General features: G+C 35.5%; 1 protein-coding gene across 1 annotated transcript; it reads left to right on the forward strand.

Moving 5' to 3' along the window:
- The first annotated feature begins 10,786 nt into the window (after nucleotides 1-10,786).
- Nucleotides 10,787-21,081, forward strand: tmx1 (thioredoxin-related transmembrane protein 1). Its single transcript, NM_001115133.1, is given in 8 exon segments — nucleotides 10,787-10,986; nucleotides 13,258-13,373; nucleotides 13,474-13,519; nucleotides 14,981-15,109; nucleotides 15,633-15,678; nucleotides 16,646-16,747; nucleotides 19,724-19,787; nucleotides 19,868-21,081. Coding segments are annotated over 8 exon segments (855 nt in total). The 5' UTR covers nucleotides 10,787-10,813; the 3' UTR covers nucleotides 20,047-21,081.
- Nucleotides 21,082-22,345: the final 1,264 nt, after the last annotated feature.

The following is a 22,345-nucleotide window of genomic DNA, read 5'->3' on the forward strand; positions in this document are numbered from 1 at the left end:
CAAATTTATATAATAGAAATGGCTTCTATTTCTTACAGCTAAACAACAGAAAGCTAACAATGATCACCTCAGGTACACATCATATGCTTTAGTCAGTGTTAAATGCTAATAATGTGAGTCTGAATGGCATTTTACATGACATTTATTGCCATATACTGAAAGCAGCAGCAGATAGTCCACCTCACATCTTGAAAATAAAATAAACCTTTAAGAACTGTGAATCAGTGCAAACCAACAGGTCAGTGATTCAGCATGTACATTAATGTTAAAGAGGTTTAATATGTATTAATTAGTTTATAAACCTTACCATTTCATGAGTCTGTGCATATTCTGTGATTCTGAATGGCTGTATTTAAATTTCTGTCATGTTTTGTCTGTTACAAACAACCAAATTGCTTATCACTGCAAGACTGCAAATCTCGTCCCGTAGCATGTTGTTAGGACACAGGGTTACAATGTAACCTGCTCATGTAATGTTTGCGCTCGTAATAAATAGATTATTTGCTAATTAAAACCCTCATATGGAACTCTGAATCTGCATCTCATTTCGGATTCTGCTACTGTCCACCGGAGGTCACATTTCGGTCACAGACGCATGCTTTGAGAGCCTTTCTAAATGAATGAATTAATGAAAAATGCATTTTTTTCCCAACAAGGCAACCTAGGTGCTGAAATATAATTGGCTAAACTGGCAGTGGGCGGGCTAAAAGAACCAAAACAAAGACAGCCGTCCTGGCACATAACTTGCATTTTCAAAGCAGAATATTTATCTTCAGGATTGTTTTTCAGATAAACAAGAATGTTCACTTGACATGTTTCTTAAATATCTACAAACATATTATGGTATATTTAGAAGAGTCAAACACTTACATACAGCACTTTTAATGTGGAAAAAGGTTATTTAATAATTAGAAATTGCTTTGCACTAAGAAATAAATGGTTCCTTGAATAATACCTGAATGTAAGGTTTTTGGGGAACCAAAAATGCTTTTTCTATGACATCCCTTTAAAACTTTAAAATCCACAGAAGCTTCTTTATAAAACAAACAAATTCTTTCAATTTTAAAAGTTTTTATGACACTAACGAATGGTTCTTTGCTTGCCTGCTCTTTACGGATGCAGTGAATCATTCAGATGATTCCTTTTAAGGTGTGTGGGAAAAACATAACAGTGCATCTGCTATTGATCTGACCAATTTTGCGACCTCTGTTGTATTGTGTTCTTTTGGACACGTGTGAGCATTTGAAACGTGAGTGCTAGTAGAGGAGTGCAGGAGAGTGTGTGTGGGGGCGTATTGAGGTTATTGTACTGTATGTGTGTGATGTGTGTGTGTGTGTGTGTGTGTGTGTGTTTGTGTGCGTTGGAAGGCCTATGATTGAGAGCCATGTGAATTTCGTTCATGTGCCACTCTCGTGAGTGTGAGAGAGACTTGGTGGGGTGAAATTAATTGCTTAATCATTTTTATTCTTATGACAGTAATTGGGTCAGAGAGCAGGCTCTAAACTGGGGCCAGTAGTTTTTGAGATTTTCAGAGTAGAGAGTCAGCCGAATTTGCATGCTCAATATCTTGACCTTCTTAAACATATAAATACAAAATCATGAAAATGATGAGAACTAATATGTCTGGAGAAATGATAGAATATTTGTGCATTGCCACGCCAAGTGCAGGACACAATATAACCGATGTTTGTGCACACTCATTTATTATTATTTTTTTATTATCCATTGGTTATGTTCATTTAGGGGACATATAGGGGCATTCTCTTAATATAGAGCATCTGATTGGTCAAAAAAGCTTTAGAAACACTTGAGGGTATAATTAAACATTGAGTCAATTTTATATTTGCGTGAACTATCCCTTTAAGTTCACATATCACTAAAATGCCTTTTTATTGAAACATCCATTTGAACTGAAATCATGGCAGAATATCTTGTGGAGTCCACTTCGCAGGGCACTTATGGTTGAATTAAAACAAATATCTGGGATGATAAGAGAAATCTACAAAATGTGCAGATTGGTCATCACAAAATGGGAATTTGATGGCATCCCTACTGAAAACTCCCTTTTGGAAGCTTTTTAAAAATTGCATTATTAGATGTAATAATAATTTAAATTATAGATACATACATATTACTTTTGTCATTGTTACATATGTAAATTTACAACATTTAAGTAATGTTTTGGGTGTTTGTTTATTATTGTTTTTACGGAGGTTCAAACGCAGTATGTTTACATCCTCGTCTGGCAGGCAATGGTCAACCGGAGCAAATGGTATCATGAGGATATTCCGAAACTGATGTCTCGAAACAGTGTGGAGATCCCAAAGCGCAAGTGTTTCAAAACACTGCGCCAAAGCATGATCCGAAACACCCAGGTCACGTGACTAAGGGGATTCAAAACACCCAGGACACGTGACTAAAGTATTTCGAAACATCAGGTCACGTGACTACAGCGATTTTGAAGCCCGAGTTTGATTCCTGACTTGAGCAAATATTCTAAAATCATGATGATGTATTTTAATAATGTTATAATTTTATGATCAAAACAAGACATGTTTATTTACAAAGTGTCTATTCGGAGGTCAGAGCAATGTAATAACAGAACACGTTACAAGTACAGAGCTTTTAAAAACGACACATCTACAGCTGCATCCCCCCATGAAGTGTCCCGAATCGTCGCACCACGGATTCCAGAACTCCAAACACTGGCCTCCACCAGGGCAAACACAACGAAGCCTCGGCCGCCGAGCCGCCAACCCGAAGCTCCGCCGCGTGCTCCCCGACAGAAACCCATGCCCAGAACTCCAAAATGCATTGCGCCGCACCACGCAAAAGGTATAAGCAATAACTCCAATCAGATCGATAATGTGGAGAATATTGATCTCGTGTTGAGCCCAATGAGCCTTTCAGCTAAAAATAGAGCAAGGGTGTTCCTTTAGCGATATCGCTTTGACTCACATGCTGAAAATGGCGGACGTGAAACAAGAAACTGAGGATATGATCATGATGGCTGTCAATCAATATTGGTGGGCGGGGGGACCGCTCTCCTACGTAAAGTTGTGGTCGGTCTGAAAACCGCTCCAATTGGTCCACCGTTTTTATGTTGTTAAATTGAAAAAAAAAGGACTGTGTGTGTTTATATCACCCCAATATGACAGTCTATACACTATATATGCACACATGTCTGTCCAAACAGCTTGAAAAGTAGATTTTTCACCGTAGGTGCCCTTTAAGCATCTGAAGGACTAGTAGATAACCAAAATAAAAAAAAGCTCTGATGACCTCTGACCCTTTGCTGAAGCTGTTAATCTCTAAAAAACCTGCTGGGACAGTGTTTGTACTCACAGCTGCACAGTAAACCTGGACTAGAAGAGCTTAGAAACGTCTCTCTCTCTGGCTCTCAGCTTCAGTTTGTCCATCTGGAGCTGAAGGAGGTGATGCTGAATCCTTTCAAACATTTCAGAGACTTTAAATCTTCAGGCAGAAGGAGCTACGGCTCACGAAATTGGACTAGAAGCTGACTTGGACTCTGTCAACAGATCTGCGTTCAAGTCAGTCAGTCAGTCAGTCAGTCTACACAGTGTGTGGATATAGCGTTAACTTCATTTTTTTCTTGTGTGTGTGTGTGTGTGTGTGCACAAGCTGTTCATCATCCGCAGTTATATAAAAGCTGTAATGCAATCTAATGAAGACAAGGCGCATCTGTAATAGCCTTTTTATGAGTATGCCTGCTATTAGCATATGTGTGTGGCAGGAATTCAGACAGAACGGCACGGGTGTATTTTTGGCAAGGTTGGAAATGAAGACACTCTTTCTGTGATGCTGAGAGTAGGCAGTGCCTTGCATAACAGGTAAGAGATTGAGGATGAGAGGGAGAGCAGGAGGAATAAAGGGGAAAGTAGATTTCTCCATCCACCTACTCCTATTCATGCCGTCTCTCCAGCGTTTTCTCTCCTCCCACGTGCATCCTGTCGAGTGCGTGTGTGTGTGTGTATGTGTGTGTGAGTGAGTGTGTGTGTATGTGCACAGACGTCAATGAAAACTGTCACTGCGTAACACACCGTACATGGTGTTAACGGATAAGATGAGAAACGGACAGAGATTCTTTCAATTACATAAATCCCCTCATAAACGTACATAAACTCCATCTTAGTTTTAGCTTGAATTTTTAGCCACACTGAAATAATGACCTTTGCTTGTTCAATTTGCGTATTAAAAATAAGTTGAAACAACACAATTCTTAAGGTTTTTTGGGAACAACTTAATCATTTCATGTTCAATACACTTAAATTTGTAAAAAACAAAACAAAAAAAAAACATTAAATTTACTTAACTGATTTGTGTTAGACAAGATGAAAGATTTGTATATAAAACCAAACAGTGCATTTTATTTGGTACAACCTTTTATTCATTCATTCATTTTATTGTCGCCTTAGTCCCATTAGTGCTTTACAATAAAATATATATATATTTTTTATTTAAAAATCTATAAAACTAGTATTAAAAATGTACCTGTAAGGAAGGGAAATACAGTATATGTAATACTAAAATGCAGATAAGAAATAAAGTGTCACTCAAAGGCAAGGGAGTAAAGATAAGTCTTTAAGAATTAAAAGCATCCAATGATGGAGAAATCCTGATTTTTAAAGGAAGACTGTTCATTCCTGATAACTTAATTTTTTAAATGTTCAATCCACTTAAATTTATATAAACGATTAAATTAACTTAATTGATTTTCATTGGGACAAGATAAAAGATTTTTGTGGAACCAAGCAGTGCATTTTTGTGGTATTATTATTATTATTTATTTACTTTTTTTATTAACTTTTTTTTAAATTATAGCTTGTTGAACACATAATATTTGGTATATGACTTTTCAAATTTCATCGCATTTTTTTAATTTCCTGATTTTTTGTTTATTTATTTACTTATTATTTACATATTTATTTACATAATTATCTATATACTTCAAATTATTATTTGTTCATACTATTTTTTTCAAACTATTTTTAATGCATTATTTTACACTCATCCCTGACAATCTTGCTGATATCTGAGTATTAATTCACCACTTTTAGTTTGTGTATTTTCATTTATGTTTATGCTCATTTTATTTGCTCCTTTTCAATCAATTTTCTTTGAATATGAGCTTTTTAAACTTTCTGTTCATTCATTCATTCATTCATTCATTCATTCATTTTCCCCTTTTGTTCGTTTGAATGTTTACTAATCCTTTCAATATTTCATTGCTTTAAAATGACCTTTCTGATCTTTTACATTTCTGTTTATTTGTTTGTTTAATCCAGCATTTGGTTTACTTTTTTACCTATTTTATTTATTTTCTTAAAAAGGTGATTTCTGACCTCTCATCTTTCATTAATTTATTAGGTCATTCTTTCATTCATTAATTTCTTCATTCATTCATTTTCCTTTGGCTTAGTCACTTAATTCATCAGGGGTCGCCACAGTGTAATGAACCATCAACTTACTCAGTAAATGTTTTACACAGCCCTTCCAGCTGCAGCCCAGTACTGGGAAACAAACATACACACTCATTCACACACATACACTACAAACAATTCTTAGCTTACCCAATTCACCTATAACAACTGTCTTTGGACTGTGGGGGAAACTGGAACACCCCAAGCAAACACTAAGAGAACATGCAAACTCCACACAGAAATGCTGACCCAGCTGGAAGTCCAACCAGCGACCTTCTTGCTGTGAGGTGACATGGCTAATCACTGAGCCACCATTCTGAACTTTCACTTGCTTATTTGTTTGTTTATTCCAGCATTTGATTGACATTTCTACTCATTTTATTTCTTTTCTTAAAAATGGGGTTTCTGACCTCTCGTCTTTGTCAACTCATTTATTCATTTATACACAAAATTCTTACATTAAAAAAATATTTAATTAAATATTAATATTGTGTTACATATTTGTATTCAATTGAACTGTTCTAATCAATTGATCTTTTTTTATTATTATTATTTTTGTCTAAAGAGTGAACTATTCATAATCATTATCAGATAGTTAGACATTTATTTTGCATCAGCTTTTATAACAGTTTAATTTCACCTTAATTAACATTTTCCCACTATTAAAGTTTTATGTAAGTAGATGTCCTTGGTTGCCAAGGAAACTAAGTGAAGAGCAGTATGAGCCATGATGTGTGAGGACACTTGACATGATGTGTGAATGGAAGGTTTCTTATTGCAAGTCATTTCCAATCAGTTGCAATTTTGTCAAATTATGCAAGTGTGAAAATGTTCTTTAATGCATGTAATTAAGATGTGATGCTACATTCTTAGAAAATGCCATAAAATACAGCCCAAATCACTGCATGTGTAAAAAATAAGTATAACTTTTTAACTGAATTATGCTGAATTCCTTTTAGTTTAGCAAGTAATTTGGCTAGTAAGAACAATTATTTGATTTGATTTTGGTTTTCCATTAAACTTTACTCACAACAATAAAGACTAAAGGCGTGAATGCTAATCCACTGGATTAAAAACTTTTTATTTATATTGTCCAATATAGTATAGTATAAAGGTACAATACCATGTAGGTCTTGATTGCATGGCAAATGCAGATGTCCAAGAACCTGCTTTATATTTGCTATAAGGATACAGCTCTAGCCTGAAGTCAATGAGAATATTCATTAAATCGTATTTTATTGACGTCTACCCCTACCTCAACCCTAAACCCAACCATCACAGTAATGTAAAAACAGTAATTATACAGAGCATTACTCATATTATTTATTAAATGACCCATTAAATATTACATCAACCCCTACCCCAACCCTAAACTCAAGCATTGCAGTAATGTAAAACAGTTAATATACAAAGCATTATTTATGCTATTTATTAAATGACCCATTAAATTGTATTTTATTAACATCTACCCAACCCTCACTGAAATATAAAAACAGTTATTACAGAACATCACTCATATTATTTATTTAATGACCCATTAAATTGTATTTTGTTAACATCTTTCCCTACCGGCGATGCAGTGGCGCAGTAGGTTGTGCTGTCGCCTCACAGCAAGGTCGCTGGTTCGAGCCTCGGCTGGGTCAATTGGCTTTTCTGTGTGGAGTTTGCATGTTCTCTTTGCATTCGCGTGGGTTTCCTCCGGGTGCTCTGGTTTCCCCCACAGTCCAAACACATATGCTATAGGTGAATTGGGTAGGCTTAATTGTCTGTAGTGTATGAGTGTGAATGAGTGTGTATGGATGTTTCCCAGAGATGGGTTGCAACTGGAAGGGCATCCGCTGTGTAAAAACATATGCTGGATAAGTTGGTGGTTCATTCTGCTGTGGCGACCCCAGATTAATAAAGGGACTAAGCCGAAAAGAAAATGAATGAATGAATGAATCTTCCAATACCCCAACCATCAGTAATGTAAAACAGTAATTATACAGAGCATTATTCATATTATTTATTAAACGACCCATTAAATAGTATTTTGTTCACATATATAGCCAAACTCAACCTTCACAGTAAGGTAAAAATATTAATTTTTATTGTACAGTGTCACAAAAAAAATCTATATTGATGTTAGTATCAGCGGCTGTATGCCATCTACTTTACCCTTTTTGTTGATGAATTGAGACGTTTCATTCCACCCCGATAAAACAATTACACCAAACTCATCTACATGTTAACATATTCACTGTGGCACAGCAATTATCACAACACTGCCATTAGCACTCATTTACTGTCAGCAGAGAGAGAGTGGGTAATAACAACATCCTCTCAGGCTGTGAATGCGTGTGTGTGTATGTGTGTGCGCGCGCGTGATGTGTGTGCACGTGTGTTTAGTACGGCAATTTCTAAAGCATTGTCTAATTTTTTTTCTTTAAATGAAAAAAATAAATTAAAAGATAAAGTTATATTAAAATCTCACATAACTCATAATCAATGTTGTCCTGCTTCACTTCCAGGCTGCTGTTTAGCTTTATGAGGAGCAAGTAATTCGAATAAACATCAGAAAATAAATATTAACTAACAAATTTGTTTTAAAATCATATCTCATTATATATCTCATTATAATCATAAATCATTAAAATCATAAAATCACTTGCATAAAATCAATTCGCGTTCAAACATTATTTTTTTCAGTGCAGTTTTTACCAGGTTTTTACAGGTAAGATATGGCGCCACCTTGTGGTATAAAGATGTGGTTTATTGGTCCAAAAAGTCAAGTCACACTGAAAATATCACTCAAAGAAGATTCATTGGATTTACTAATATTTTAGGGTAAGTTTTTAAAAAGAAATTTATTTGTGTTGAATATAAGCAAACAGATTAAGTTGAACATTACTAAAGTTAATTTATTTGTTTAAATTCAGCCCACATAAATAGTTTACAACAGTTTTGCTAAAATATTTTTTTTCTTCAGTGTATGTGCTTTTATACTTTAAATAATTTTAATAATAATAGAAATAATCAATTCATTTATTTTCCTTCCCTTAGTGCATTTATTTATCAGGGGTCGCCATAGTGGAATGAACCGCCAACATATCCAGGATATGTTTTAACACAGCAGATGACCTTCCAGCTGCAACCCAGTACTGGGAAACATCCATACACACACATATGACCAATTTAGCTTATTCAATTCATACCGAATGTCTTTGGACTGTCGGGGAAACCGGAGCACCCAGAGAAAGCCCACGCGGACAGGGAGAGAACATGCAAACACATAAACACCAACTGACCCAGCCGGGACTCAAATCAGCGACCTTCTTGCTGTGAGGCGACAGTGCTAACCACTGCGCCACTATGTTGCCAATAATAATAATAATAATAATAATAATAATAATAATAATTATTATTATTATTATTATTATTATTATTATTATTATTATTTTAGATATAATAATATTAATTATAATATTTCATTCATTCATTTTCTTTTCGGCTTAGTCCCTTTATTAATCTGAGGTAGTAATGTTTAAATTAGGCAGCACAGTGGCACAGTGGGTAGTACAATCACCTCACAGCAAGAATTTTGCTAGTTCGAGCCCCGGTTGGCTCAGTTGGTGTTTCTGTGTGGAGTTTGCATGTTCTTCCCATGTTGGCGTGGCTTTCCTCCAAGTGATACGGTTTCCCCTACAAGTCCAAAAACATGCAGTATAGGTGAATTGGGTAAGTTAAATTGTCCGCAGTGTATGAGTGTGAATGAGTGTATATGGGTGTTTCCCAGTGATGGATAGCTGGAGGGGCATCCGCTGCGTAAAACATATGCTGGATAAGTTGGCAGTTAATTTCGCTGGGGCGACCCCAGATCAATAAAGGCACTAAGCCGAAAAGAAAATGAATGAATGTTTAAATTGATACATTTACATTTTTACTACTTATTTGTTTATACTTTTGTTATATTTGGTGGTTTATCTCGCTGTGGCGACCTCTGATGAATAAAGGGACTAAGCTGAAGTAAAATGTATGCAATTAAATTTGTGTATGCAATTTAAAATGGTGTATAAATAAACTATTTCTAATAACAGTAGAGAGAGAACATTATCTAGTCAGAAATATTATTGCAAACAGTTGCACATTGTATTTTATTTTGTTATATTTTAATAATAGGCAACATGGTGGCGCAGTAGGTAGTGCTGTCACCTCAGAGCAAGGTCATTGGTTCTAGCCTCGGCTGGGTCAGTTGGTGTTTCTGTGTAAAGTTCTGTGTGGAGTGTGCTGCTGGAAGGGCATCCGCTGCGTAAAACATGTGCTGGATAAGTTGGCGGTTCATTTCGCTGTGGCATCCCCAGATTAATAAAAAGACTAATCTGAAAAGAAAATGAATGAATAACTTATATTTTCCTTTTCTATTATCTGTTTAATTCTTATGTTAGTCTTCCCCTCTTTCTTATTTGTATCAAAATTCTAATTGTGTGTTTTGTTTTTTCCATGTTTATATGTACTGTATAATCACTTAACGATTTTATTTATCGTTTTTGTATTCTGCAGAGAAATATACTCTTTATTATTGTTTTTTATTACTGTTTTATCCCAAAATGTTGATTGTTAAGTTAAATGTACAGTTTATTCAGATATTTTAAAATTATTTTTATTGTTATAAATAAATAATATGAAATGAATGATATGATATATTGAATAACAATGTGATATATTCAATTATAATGTGAAAATTTGAATAATAATCTGATATATTGAATAATATGATCTATATAAAAATATATGTTGAAAAATAATGTGATATATTGAATAACAATAATATGATATATATATATATATATATATATATATATATATATATATATATATATATATATATATATATATATATATATATATATATACTACTGTACTACTGTAGGCTACTATTAACTGTGTTTTGTATTATATGTTCTCTTATTTTATGTAAAATTTAGAACTGCTTTGACAATACATGTGTAACATTTGTCATGCCAATAAAGCAATTATTGAATTGAATTGAATTGAGAGAGAGAGAGAGACAGAGAGAGAGAGACAGAGAGAGAGAGAGAGAGAGAGAGAGAGCGCATATGCTGTAATAATTTTTGATGTAACATAGACTGTAAAATATAGGTTTTTCTAATATAAATACAAAATGCTGCACATAAAACCCCAGATAATAATCAAAAAGAAGTGTCTGTAATGAACGAAATGTGTGTTTCTTTTTTTATTGGATTAAACGTGTGTTTTAAAACAGCTTTCTAAAGCTTATGCGTCTTGACGTCAATTACGCGGCTGCGCCCATCGATTATACGTCACAGTGAAGGTGGAGGCGGAAGCGGAAGAGAATCGGCGGGTGCTGAAACATGGCGTGCGGAGATCCACGCAGAGTCAGGGAAATGACAGCCGGCGCGTGTGTGTTGTCTATTCTGGCAGCCTGTGTGGTCGCGCAGCCCGCAGCGCCCAAACCCGGACAGTTAAGAGTCCTCACAGATGGAGACTGGCAGGAAGTCCTCACGGGGGAATGGATGATCGAGTTGTGAGTTATTAGACTTACTTCTGCATAAAGTCTGTGTGTGTTCGGTTTGTTGATCTGTTTACGGTGATTAATCTGTTTACGGTCTGTGATGCATTGATCTATATCAATGTTTAGCTTTAGATTATTACATGATTCTGTCAGTGCAGTGATCTTGTAGTGAAGTCATGTTAGAGGAAGTTCTGTGGTTTTGAAGTGACCCTTGCGAATATGAAAAGTGACAAACCTTCACCATGCTTTTATTTTAATAACAGTAACGTTAAAGTAACCGTGGATTAAGGTGTGTTTGACATTTGTGTAGCTGTCGTTTAACTACAAATGACATAAGTGTAGCGAAATCATGGTTCATTATAGAGGTAAAGTTGGTTTATGTTTGCACATTCGTTCAGTTCACGCTCCCTACATTGTTTACCATGGATAGAGGTAAAGTTGGTTTTATATTCACAAATTCGTTCATTTAGAAGTCCCTATATTGTTTACCATGTTACTTTGAATATTCGATCGGAATTAGCATGCAAGTATGACTCCTAAACAACATTAACACTATCTAATTCACTGTTAACAGTGTTGTACTTTGATAGACATTGGCTGCTAATATGATTTACCTATTTAGAATTTGCAAAGTATACTTTAATTAAATTATATTATTAGGGAAAATGTCTGAATATCCAAATATAAAGCCAATTTTACCTCTATTTACCATGGTACTTTGAATTCTAGCTCTGAAATCACATATAAACATGACTTGTCAGTGGTTGGTCAGTTATTTAAAGTATAATAATAATGTTATTTGGTTTTATTTCTAATAAAGCCATAATTAAATTTCAGAACTTACCATGTCCTAAACGTATGAAACTGAAAAAAGCCCTTTACTCTTATTGAATTTCTTTAAATGAAAATGACAGTTGGCCGAAGCTTTTTGGGATGCACCAGTATCAGGGAGGGTCGTTACTTAAAATACCCGTAACGTTACTCGTGTTGAGGTAAAGTTGGTTTTATATTCGCACATTCTTTCAGTGACATCTTGTGACACACTCCCTACATTGTTTACCATGTTACTTTGAATTCTAGCTCTGAAATCACATATAAACATGACTTCAAAACAACATTAGCACTTTATTTGACTGTGAACAATGTTGTACTTTGATAGTCATCTGCTGCTGCTAATATGACCTCTTTAATTAGAATTTGCAAATAATACTTTTAATATATATTATATTGTTAATGAGAAAGTCCTAATGTATGAATATAAAACCAGCTTTACCTGAGTGGTTAATTTGTCAAGTGGTTGGTCAGTTATTTAAACTACAATATCCATGTTTTTTGGTTTTATTTATATTAAAGCCACGATTAAATTTCATAACTTATAATGTCCTAAATGTATGAAAGTGAAAAAATCCATTTGTTTTATTGAATATCTTTAAATGAAAATTCATTTTCATTTTTAGATAGTTGACTGAAGCTTTTAGGGATGCACCAATACCAGTATGGTGTATCAGATTGATACTTGGTAAAAATACTTGTATCGTACATGACTTGCCGATACCACACACCAATACTACTCAACAGTATTTCACTAGGTGGATGTGATTTGTTGTCCTACCTGACTTCAATACCTTGATGTAATAATGTATTATATATTAATAGCTTAGTCCAGAGAGTGTCACCATAAGGTAACGTAAACTGCACATACTTGATTAGTGTGAGCGCAAGGATTATCCTTTAAATGTCCATGCTTAATTGGTAATCAATAAGGTCTGTTGATTTAAAGGGTTATCAACAATGTGTGTATATTTTTAGCTTGGAATAGCCCTCTGTTAAAGAATTTTGTCTTCATCCTAGCTACCGACAGAAAATAAAACTCCTTTAAAATTAATTGCACTTTCATTGAAACCAAATCTAAAAAGTATCGGAATCGGTACTTGGTATTGGCAAGTACACAAAGGAAAGTACTCGTATCAGTTTGTAAAAAAAGTTTTTATCGCTTCATCCCTAGAAGCTTTCATTTTATATTTATAACATTTCTATTTGTATTTTTGTTAAGAGGACGAAAATTCACGTTTGGCTCTACATAATGATGAGTAAACAATATTACGATTATCATTATTACTTATAATGCATTACGCTCTCCTCCCTTTGTGTTCCCTCTGAGCCGCTGAACGGGAGGATTGAAGTTAAACAGATCCGATGGGAAACAAATGAGCCTCAGTGTCTTTGTGTCTCCTCTGAATGGGATTGTGTTATTGGATTAAAATGTTTGCCTGTCTGCTGCAGCTTTGCTCCGTGGTGTCCGGCCTGCCAGCAGCTGGAGCCCGTGTGGACTGAGTTTGCAGGATGGGGAGACGATTTGGGAGTGAACATCGCCAAAGTGGACGTCACCGAGCACCCGGGTATGATATTACTATTACATGAGGCTTTATCAACACATCAGCTCAATTATAGCCTTACACTCCTCATTCTCACTCATGTGTTTCTTTTTCTGTGCTGCAGGTTTAAGTGGGAGGTTTATCATCATGGCTCTGCCGACTATCTACCAGTGAGTTTTAATACATTTACATGTTTTTAACTGTCTCTTTAAGGCCAAGCAGATTACTAACACAGTATTGAGCAATAATTATTTCTACTTTATTTTTCATGTTTTAACAAAAAATGTTGGTGTTTGGTCAATGTTGGTATTTGCTTTGATTGAATAGCTGACTGAAAAGTAACGGTAGTGATCACTGTCTTTTATTCAGGGCTTCACTTTCACTTCACATCTTATCTGTTTTCTCTCTCCATAAACAGAAATCATGAAAAGTTTATATATATATATATATATATATATATATATATATATATATATATATATATATATATATATATATATATATGTATATATATATATATGTATATATATATATATATATATATATATGTATATATATATATATATATATGTATATATATATATATATATATATATATATATATATATATATATATGTATATATATATCTATATATATATATATATATTTATATAGATATATAGATATATAGATATATATATATATAGATATATATATATATATATATATATATATCTATATATATATATATATATATATATATATATAGATATAGATATATATATATAGATATAGATATGCACAAACACCACACACATTTACACTCACTTACTGGCCACTTTATTAGGTACGCCTTTCCAACTGCTTGTTAATACAAATTTCTAATCAGCCAATCACATGGCAGCAACTCAATGGATTTAGGCATGTACACATGGTCAAGCTGATCTGCTTCAGGTCAAACTGAGCATCAGAATGGGCAAGAAAAGTGATTTAAGTGACTTTGAATTTGGGATAGTTGTTGCCAGACTTTGAGTATATTAGAGCACCTTTGAGATGTGGTGGAACAGGAAATTCGCATTATGGATGTGCAGCCGACAAATCTGCAGCAACTGCGTGATGCTATCATGTCAATATGGACCAAAATCTCTGAGGAATATTTCCAGTCTCTTGTTGAATCTACGCCACGAAGGGTTAAGACAGGTCTGAAGGCAAAAGGAGGTCTAACCCGATACTAGTAAGGTGTACCTAATAAAGTGGCCGACATGTGCACTGATGCCAGTTTACAATTGTGCTTTCATTGAAAACAATTGAAAAATAAGATTTCAGTGTCACTTCATATTTAAAAAGCTTTATAATATATTGATAAGAATAATAATAATTAATAGTTATATATATATCATTTTCCTCAACAAAAAACATTTCTTATTGATTTTGAAAACAGTCAACAAATTTCTCTGATTTTATGCTAATTTAATGTGTACTTGTAAAATATATCATCACTTCCTTTTATCAAATTATTCTGACCTCAAATTTTTGAATAGTTAGACATAAGGCAGTGTGTGAGCATACATGTACATAAAAATAAAGCCACATATGCATGTGTCATTGCGGTTATGTAGTTCCAAATAGTTAGATGTGTTTTTTTTGCAGCTGTAAAGATGGTGTGTTTCGGAGGTATCAAGGAGACCGATCTAAAGAAGACTTCCTGAGCTTCATTGAAGAGAAGAAATGGCAGAGCATAGAGCCGGTCTCTTCCTGGTTCGGGCCCTCCTCTTTCCTGTGAGTACTGAGTGTGCATGCGCGTGCGCGTGTGTGCGCGTATGTGCGCGTGTGTGCGCGTGTGTGCGCGTGCGTGCGTGTGTGTTTGTGTGTGTGTGTGTGTTCCTGTGTACTATTTTGTGTGGTTTACAAGTACAGAAATGTGTATAATGGTGGTTTATGAGGACATGTCTTGTGTCATTGTAATTCAAAATGCTTAAAAATCATAATTAACGGTGTCTTTTTACCTTCAGGTTTTGCCATAGGTTTTCTATAAGGCTTAGGTTTAGGGTGTACAGGTGAGGTAGGACCATATATTAAGCAATTTAAACTGTATAAAATACATTTCGCCTATGAAAAGTCCTCATAATCCACCAATAATTGTGTGTATGTGCGCATAATGAAGGAGCTTCAGATTCTATGATAATGCAGTGACTCTGGGTCAAAATCTCCTGTAAAAGGAAGAACTTTTTGATTTACTGTTGCATTTAACATGATTCATCATCTGTGCCTGTTTAATTTTTATTCATTTATACATTTTTAGGATGAACATAATGTCAGCCCTTTTCAAGTTATCCGTGTTTATCAGGGTGAGTGTTTTCTTTTCTTTCTTTTTTTTTAAGCTTATAGACTTTTTCTCTTAGCAAATGTAGTTACAACTTAAGCTAGGCTCACACTGGCTAATCTTGGTCACGATTTTTCTAAACAGACAAAATTTGTATAATCTTGAGCTAAAATAACATTGGCCTGACAGCACTGAAAGCCTACATCTTAGCCTGTAAATCACTATTCAAACGCATGAATGTGCACTAGACCAGTGTTTCTCAACCACGTTTCTGGAGGACCACCAGCTCTACACATTGTCCATGTCTCCTTAACCAAGCACACCTGATTCTGATCATCAGCTCGTTAGCAGAGACTGAAAGACATGTAATGGGTGTGACAGACAAAGGAGACATCCAAAACATTCAGGATTGGTGGTCCTCCGGTAATGTGGTTAAGAAACACTGCACTAGACAACATCACTACAGTACATCACATAACATTCACCAAACTTTGAAAGTAGGCTGTTGATGTTTGCCTGCCATTTTCTGTCTGAACCATGCAAGTGAAGGCGCCAATCATATAATGATTTCTGCACTAACAGGGTGCACAGTGGTATGCAATTACATATTTTGACAGGACAGCTTATCAAATTGTTCAGAGCGAATTTTTTAATTGGTCAAATTTTTCTAGGCCCATCCTACACCTTCCACACAATATTAAAATAGACCTAAATGCATTTGGACTGCTTCATTTAATGATTGCTATCAGGATATGAAAAAACAAAATTCAGCAGAACAATTTTTTCACTCCTGTTACATCTTTAACATTACCATAAGGCCTTTTGTAATAAAGATTGCCTGACTGTATATTGGTCATCCTGCTTATGACGTGGATAATTAAAAATAGGCGATTTGGTTTGAACTATTTTTTTCATGTTTTGAAAGCTTAATTTGAAGGCAGTGAAAGATAAATGTTTTTTTATGACTCACTTCTTTTATCATTGCATTTCAGCATTGTCATAATTACCTGACGGAGCAGATGGGATTTTCGGTTTGGGAATCATATGGGATCTTTGCTTGTGCAACTATCGTCGCAGGACTGTTTCTTGGTTTGGTGAGAACACAAATGAAATTGCATTGTTGTTTAAAAGTTTGAGGTTGTATGATTTATTGAATGCTTTTGAAAGAAGTCTCCCAAGTTTATCTAGACTATTTGGTGAAATAATTAAATTTTCAAATAACCTTCCACTTCATTTCTTAATATAATACATTTTTATACAACAACTTGTATATTTACAGGGTGTCCGCGGGGTCTTAAAAAGTATTAAAAGATGATAAGTCAATTATCAGAAAATGAAGGCCCTTTAAAGGTATTAAAGTCTTAATCACATTTTTTGAGGCCTTAGATTTTGTTCAAGCGTTCTCCAAAGTGTTCGACTCTAAAAAAGCATAAATATATTTAATTTCCTCCTAAAGCCTGCTTTCCGCTGCACATGACAAACGCCAAGCGACAGACCGGAAGTCTTTCGTTTCCAATGGAGAGTAGTCCTATGAGTTCTCCGGTCTATGGGTTCCCCGCCCACGAATTGATTGACAGCTGCGACATGTGTGCATAGTAATGTGTATAATCATATCAACAACGCAGGACATGCGCAAAGCAACCGGGATTAAAAGATCTGTTCGGCTCTCTGTGATTATCAATAATAATCAAATGTGATCAAGAATGAGATTTACAAGTTTAAAACTTTTTTAAAAATGTTTGTGCTTGTTTGTAATGAATTACAGCGATTTTACCATCTTTATCACTACAGCCGCATGTCAGTACAATTATAAAAGAAGATGCTTCAATCCTTATTTGTGAACATTTAATCAGATTAATTTTGTACAAGAACATAACAGATATCCATACAGCAGTGGATATTAATGGATATCCTGTCACATTTGGTGTGCAAAAACAATGCAAAGTTAAACACGCACTGTGTGTGTGTGTGTCTGTGTGTGCGCGCGATAACCAAAAAAACTAGAACTTTGTAATGACATTGTGTGACTAATTAAAAGACTTGAAATAACTCCACAGCAAATACATCAAATAATCATTGGGAAAGTTCTTACTGTAGTATAACATTACGTGAGATCTGTTTCCTTCATGTCTGTCACAGTGCTGTTTATCGGATGCAGCTGAGGCGGAGATTAAGGCACACTCTGACTGGCATGTGGAAAAAGCTAATGTTTCTTTCCATACTGATATACTTTCGGTGAACGGTTAATGTGACTTTTTTTTCCATTTTATACGGTTTCTTTTACAGCGTTGTTGTTGTATTGTAATTAAAATACAATCCTTTAAATAGACTTCAGGCTTTATTTAGTTGCTCAAGCTTAAGGGCGTACTTACACTGTACAGTTGCCTTGAACTGGGCCAAAGCACGCTTGTCCCCCTTCCCTGACGGCCCGGACTCGCATCACATTTGGGCCTGGGCACGCTTACATCATCTATGCTGCGCTGTTCAGTCTTGTTTAGCACAGTGGAGTTTGCTTCAGTTATATCGTTTAGTCGTTTGGGATGTGGTGACACGCAGCCAAATATTTCGCCCAACAGATCAGCCACTTTGGACACTCATAAACAACCATAGAGTCCTGGTGCTGCAGGAATTAGGAGGTTTGATGAAGGTGTGCAGCTGTCGTGCAGTGAGGGGTTTGCATCTTTAATAAACTATGACAGTTTGTGTTCATTAAACAGTGAGAATGATTAATAAACGTATTTTAAACAGTTCCTTAAAAGGCACGTCACGCTTTAAGTTTCGGGCTTAGGTGCGTTTTGCACTCACACACAAGCGTACCGCGCCCAGGCACACCTCTTCCAACCGGGCCAGGGCCGGCAAAGTGAACCATGCCTAAAGCCTGATTTATACTTCTGCGTCAAGTGACCGGCGTAACCCACGGCGCAGGCAACGCGCGTGGCTGTGCATTTATACTTCTGCACGCTGTCTCTGTCGGTCTGCATTAACACTTCTGAAACGCTAGTTGGCAGTGAGGTGTAAATGTTCCTCTGTGTCGAGTTTCTTCTCTGCTTTTTTGCTTTTCCTGAACACTTCCGGGATGTACAAGTGGCTCAAACTCGCTCATTTTGAGGCAGCAACCGGCCAACGTGCAGCAACTTTAACTATGAGGTAAACACAAAACAAAACTTTCCATCCGGAGCTCCTTCACGGGACTCCACACTTGTAAACAATTGCTCGCGCCATTCGCGCGGCTCTCGGTCCCGCCCAGACTCGTCAGCGCTAACGAGCCGACCAATCACAGAGCTTATGCTACGCGTCGTTGCGATGTGTAGTTACATTTTTTGAGAGGTGCACGTCAGTGACGGTGATGGCCACGGCGAAGGGCTATGCGTCAGCGCCGTAGCATACGCCGACGTTTGACACAGAAGTATAAATCAGCCTTTAGCCCTATTCAGCGCACTCACACTTCTCAAACGATCTGGGAAACGGGCTTGGGCACGGTTTAGATAGCATAGTGTGAGTAGGCCCTAAAATGAGATGACAAGCCATTTACAGGCACACGTGAGTCAGGATTAGCAGGCTAGCATAGAAACTCCATTAAATAAACTGTTGAACATTTTTTTTTTTTCATATTTTAAAGACATGGCGGGGAAAATGTAATTTAACGCAGTGCTTCTTGTACAATATGAGACCCACTTTATATCAGATATCACTCAGAAAGTGAAGAGCGCTGATTTTGAAAGAAAACAGACCTCAAACTAGACAATTTTGTAATGCCATAGAATTTACCGTAAGTGCTTGACCCGGGTTACTGATAATTTAAGTAATTCCGCATACTTCCGCATATACCCTATTACAACTACAACATTTGAATGGTGGCTATGCATTAAGTCAGTTTAATTTTTAAATATTTAACGGATTGCATCAAGTTTTAATGGGACAAATGATATTGAATATAATATTTCCCATTTATTAATCCAAAACGTAAGTGTAGTGACTCTTTATGAACAGCTCATTAGATTGACTCATTTGATTTGGTTAAAAAGGCTGATTCATTCATAAACAAATCCACTACTATGTTTCTTCCTCAGGTGATGGTTTTTGTTGCAGATTTTGTGTTCCCATCGAGACGGTTTTCACCAGATTATCATCACAGTAAGTCATTTAATAAAAATAAAATAGAAATTCAATTAAATATTCAACCATGATAAAACGAGGCACGAATGTTTCTGTAGGGAAGCTGCCTGCGCGGCAGGTGTGTTGTCAGCATCAGTTTGAATATGAGCAGGAAGCAGACGGAGAGGAAGAGGATGATGAATACGAGTATGGAGGAGCACTTGATACGCTTCCACGGATGGATGCCACTGATGCCCACAGGAGAAGACCTGTGCATTTGCGGGAGGAGGACACCTAGAGAATTGGAGAGGATCTGCATCTCGCTCACTGTGCACAAAACCACCACAAAAACCAGATCACTGCGGCAGCGCTCATTGAGCTCGAGGACGTCACACATGATGTTATAGCTCCCTCTGAAAGATTGATGTGGTTGTGCTTTACTCTCCATCTTGCTGCCGGATTGTGCGTTTTCTTTTTCCACTTTTAAATATTACACTCCTTTGCTATGCAGTATTGCGGATTTGTGTGAGTGTGTGTGAGGAATATTAGGACCTAATTCAAGGAATTTCATGACTGACAGGTGCAATATTTCCCATACAAATACTGAACAAATCTTCAAAATCTGAATAAATAAATAAATAAATAAAAAACAAACGCAAAAAACTCACTGTGAACCTAAAGTTTTACTTGAGGTTTTTGGGAAAATGAAAGAGTTTGTGCTTTACTTTGTAAATATTTTGGTATTTGAGCTTTTGAATGTCTGTTAAATAACATCAGAATGTTCAGTTTGCTGTTTTAAGATTTTTTTCCCTTACATAAAGAGTTTAAATGAATGATTTTGGCATTTGGGTTTTGTGTTATTGAAGTTTTGGAAAACTAAAAAATGCCTAAAGTAATGTATGTATATTAACGTGTGTGTGTGATAACTATTTTTGAACTTAGAAGACCTGTTGTCACATAGAAGATAATTTAAATGTCATTGGGTTTTTTTTGTTATTTGTTTCAGCTGTCTCTAGAGTGGATTTTAGTGTTAAGTTTTGGTCTTCCAACTTTTGGGATGCAGTTTATTTGTTCCCTCTTTTGCTTCCAGCGGTTATTGCTATATGTTACTGTTTGACCCCTGACTGAATTAACCCTATTAGAATTCAAATGCTTCTCAGTATGTTCTGCTCAGTTGTCCACAGTTTGAATGAATGTCTGCATTTAAAATTCTGTTACTCAAAGAGTGTGTGTGTGTGTGCTTGTGTGTGAGTGAGAGAATTAAGTTTTCGAAGAAGTTTCTGTTTTTTGAGTGTGTGAAGCAGGACTGTTAATAAACAGTTTAAAGCTGCCATATTGTTTGATTGTATTTAGATTCATTTTAAAGGTGCTCTATGTAAGTTTTTGACTGTACTAAAGCAACAAATTACCATAATATGCTATCTTAAAAATGTAAAAAACATGCAAAGTGGGACATTCGTGTTTATCTGAAAAACAATGCTGAAGTCAGATATTCTGCTTTGAAAATGGGCCAGAATGTGTCTTTGTTTTGGTTCTTTTAACCGCCTAATGCCAATTTCCCCAATTATATCTTGGCACCATGGATTGCCTTGATGGAAAACAGCATATTTTATTTATTTATTCATTCAGTCGTTCATTTAGAGAGGCGCTCAAAGCATGCGTCCGTGACCAAAATGCGACTTCTGGTGGACAGTAGCAGACTCTGCAATTAGACGCAGATTCTGAGTTCCACATGAGGTTATTAATAAGCAAATAATATAAATATTTCGATCGCAAACATTAGATGAGCAGGTTACATTGCAACCCTTTGTCCTAACAACACGCTTTGTGACCAGATTTGAAGTGATAAGCAATTTGGCAGTTTGCACGAGATGAAACACTACAAAAATTTAAATGCAGTCATTCAGAAGCACGGAATATGCACTCACTCATGAAATTGTAGGTTTATAATCTAGTTAATACATATTAAACCTCTTTAACGTTATTAAATGTAGATGCGGAATCACTGTACTTTAGTGTTGAGTCACAGTTCTAAAGTTCAGTTTCAAAATGTTTATTTTATTTTCAGGATCTGAGGTGAACCATCTGCTGCTGCTTTCAGTTGTATGACAATACAGTAAATGTCTTGTTAAAGGACATTCAAACACACATATAACATGTTAGCATATAACACTGAAAAAAGCACATGGGGTGATCATTGTCTGAGTTTCCAGGAATGCAATACCTAGTTCAACCACTGGGTGTCAAACTTACTGTCAGACAGTTTTTAAGCATTGTTCATAGTTTTGTTAAAATCTTTTGCATCTTGTGTAATAAAGACTACATTTTTAACGGAAAAGAAGATACTTCGAGGAATGTTGGACACAGTTCAGATCAATTCATCTTTATTTCTATAGCGCATTTACAATGTAGATTGTGTCAATGCAGCTTAACATAGACCTTGTAAATTGAAACTGCGTCAGTCTTGATTTCAGAGTTGAAATTCAGTTCAGTGTAGTTTAATTTTTACTGCTAAAAAGTCCAAACATTGAATAGCAAATCTGAGAACCAACTGACAAAAGTGAAGTAAAAAAAAAAAAAAAAAACCCTGAGAGAAA

This window comes from Danio rerio, chromosome 13, assembly GCF_052040795.2.
Source record: "Danio rerio strain M-AB ecotype USA chromosome 13, GRCz13ab, whole genome shotgun sequence".
Lineage (NCBI taxonomy): Eukaryota > Metazoa > Chordata > Actinopteri > Cypriniformes > Danionidae > Danio > Danio rerio.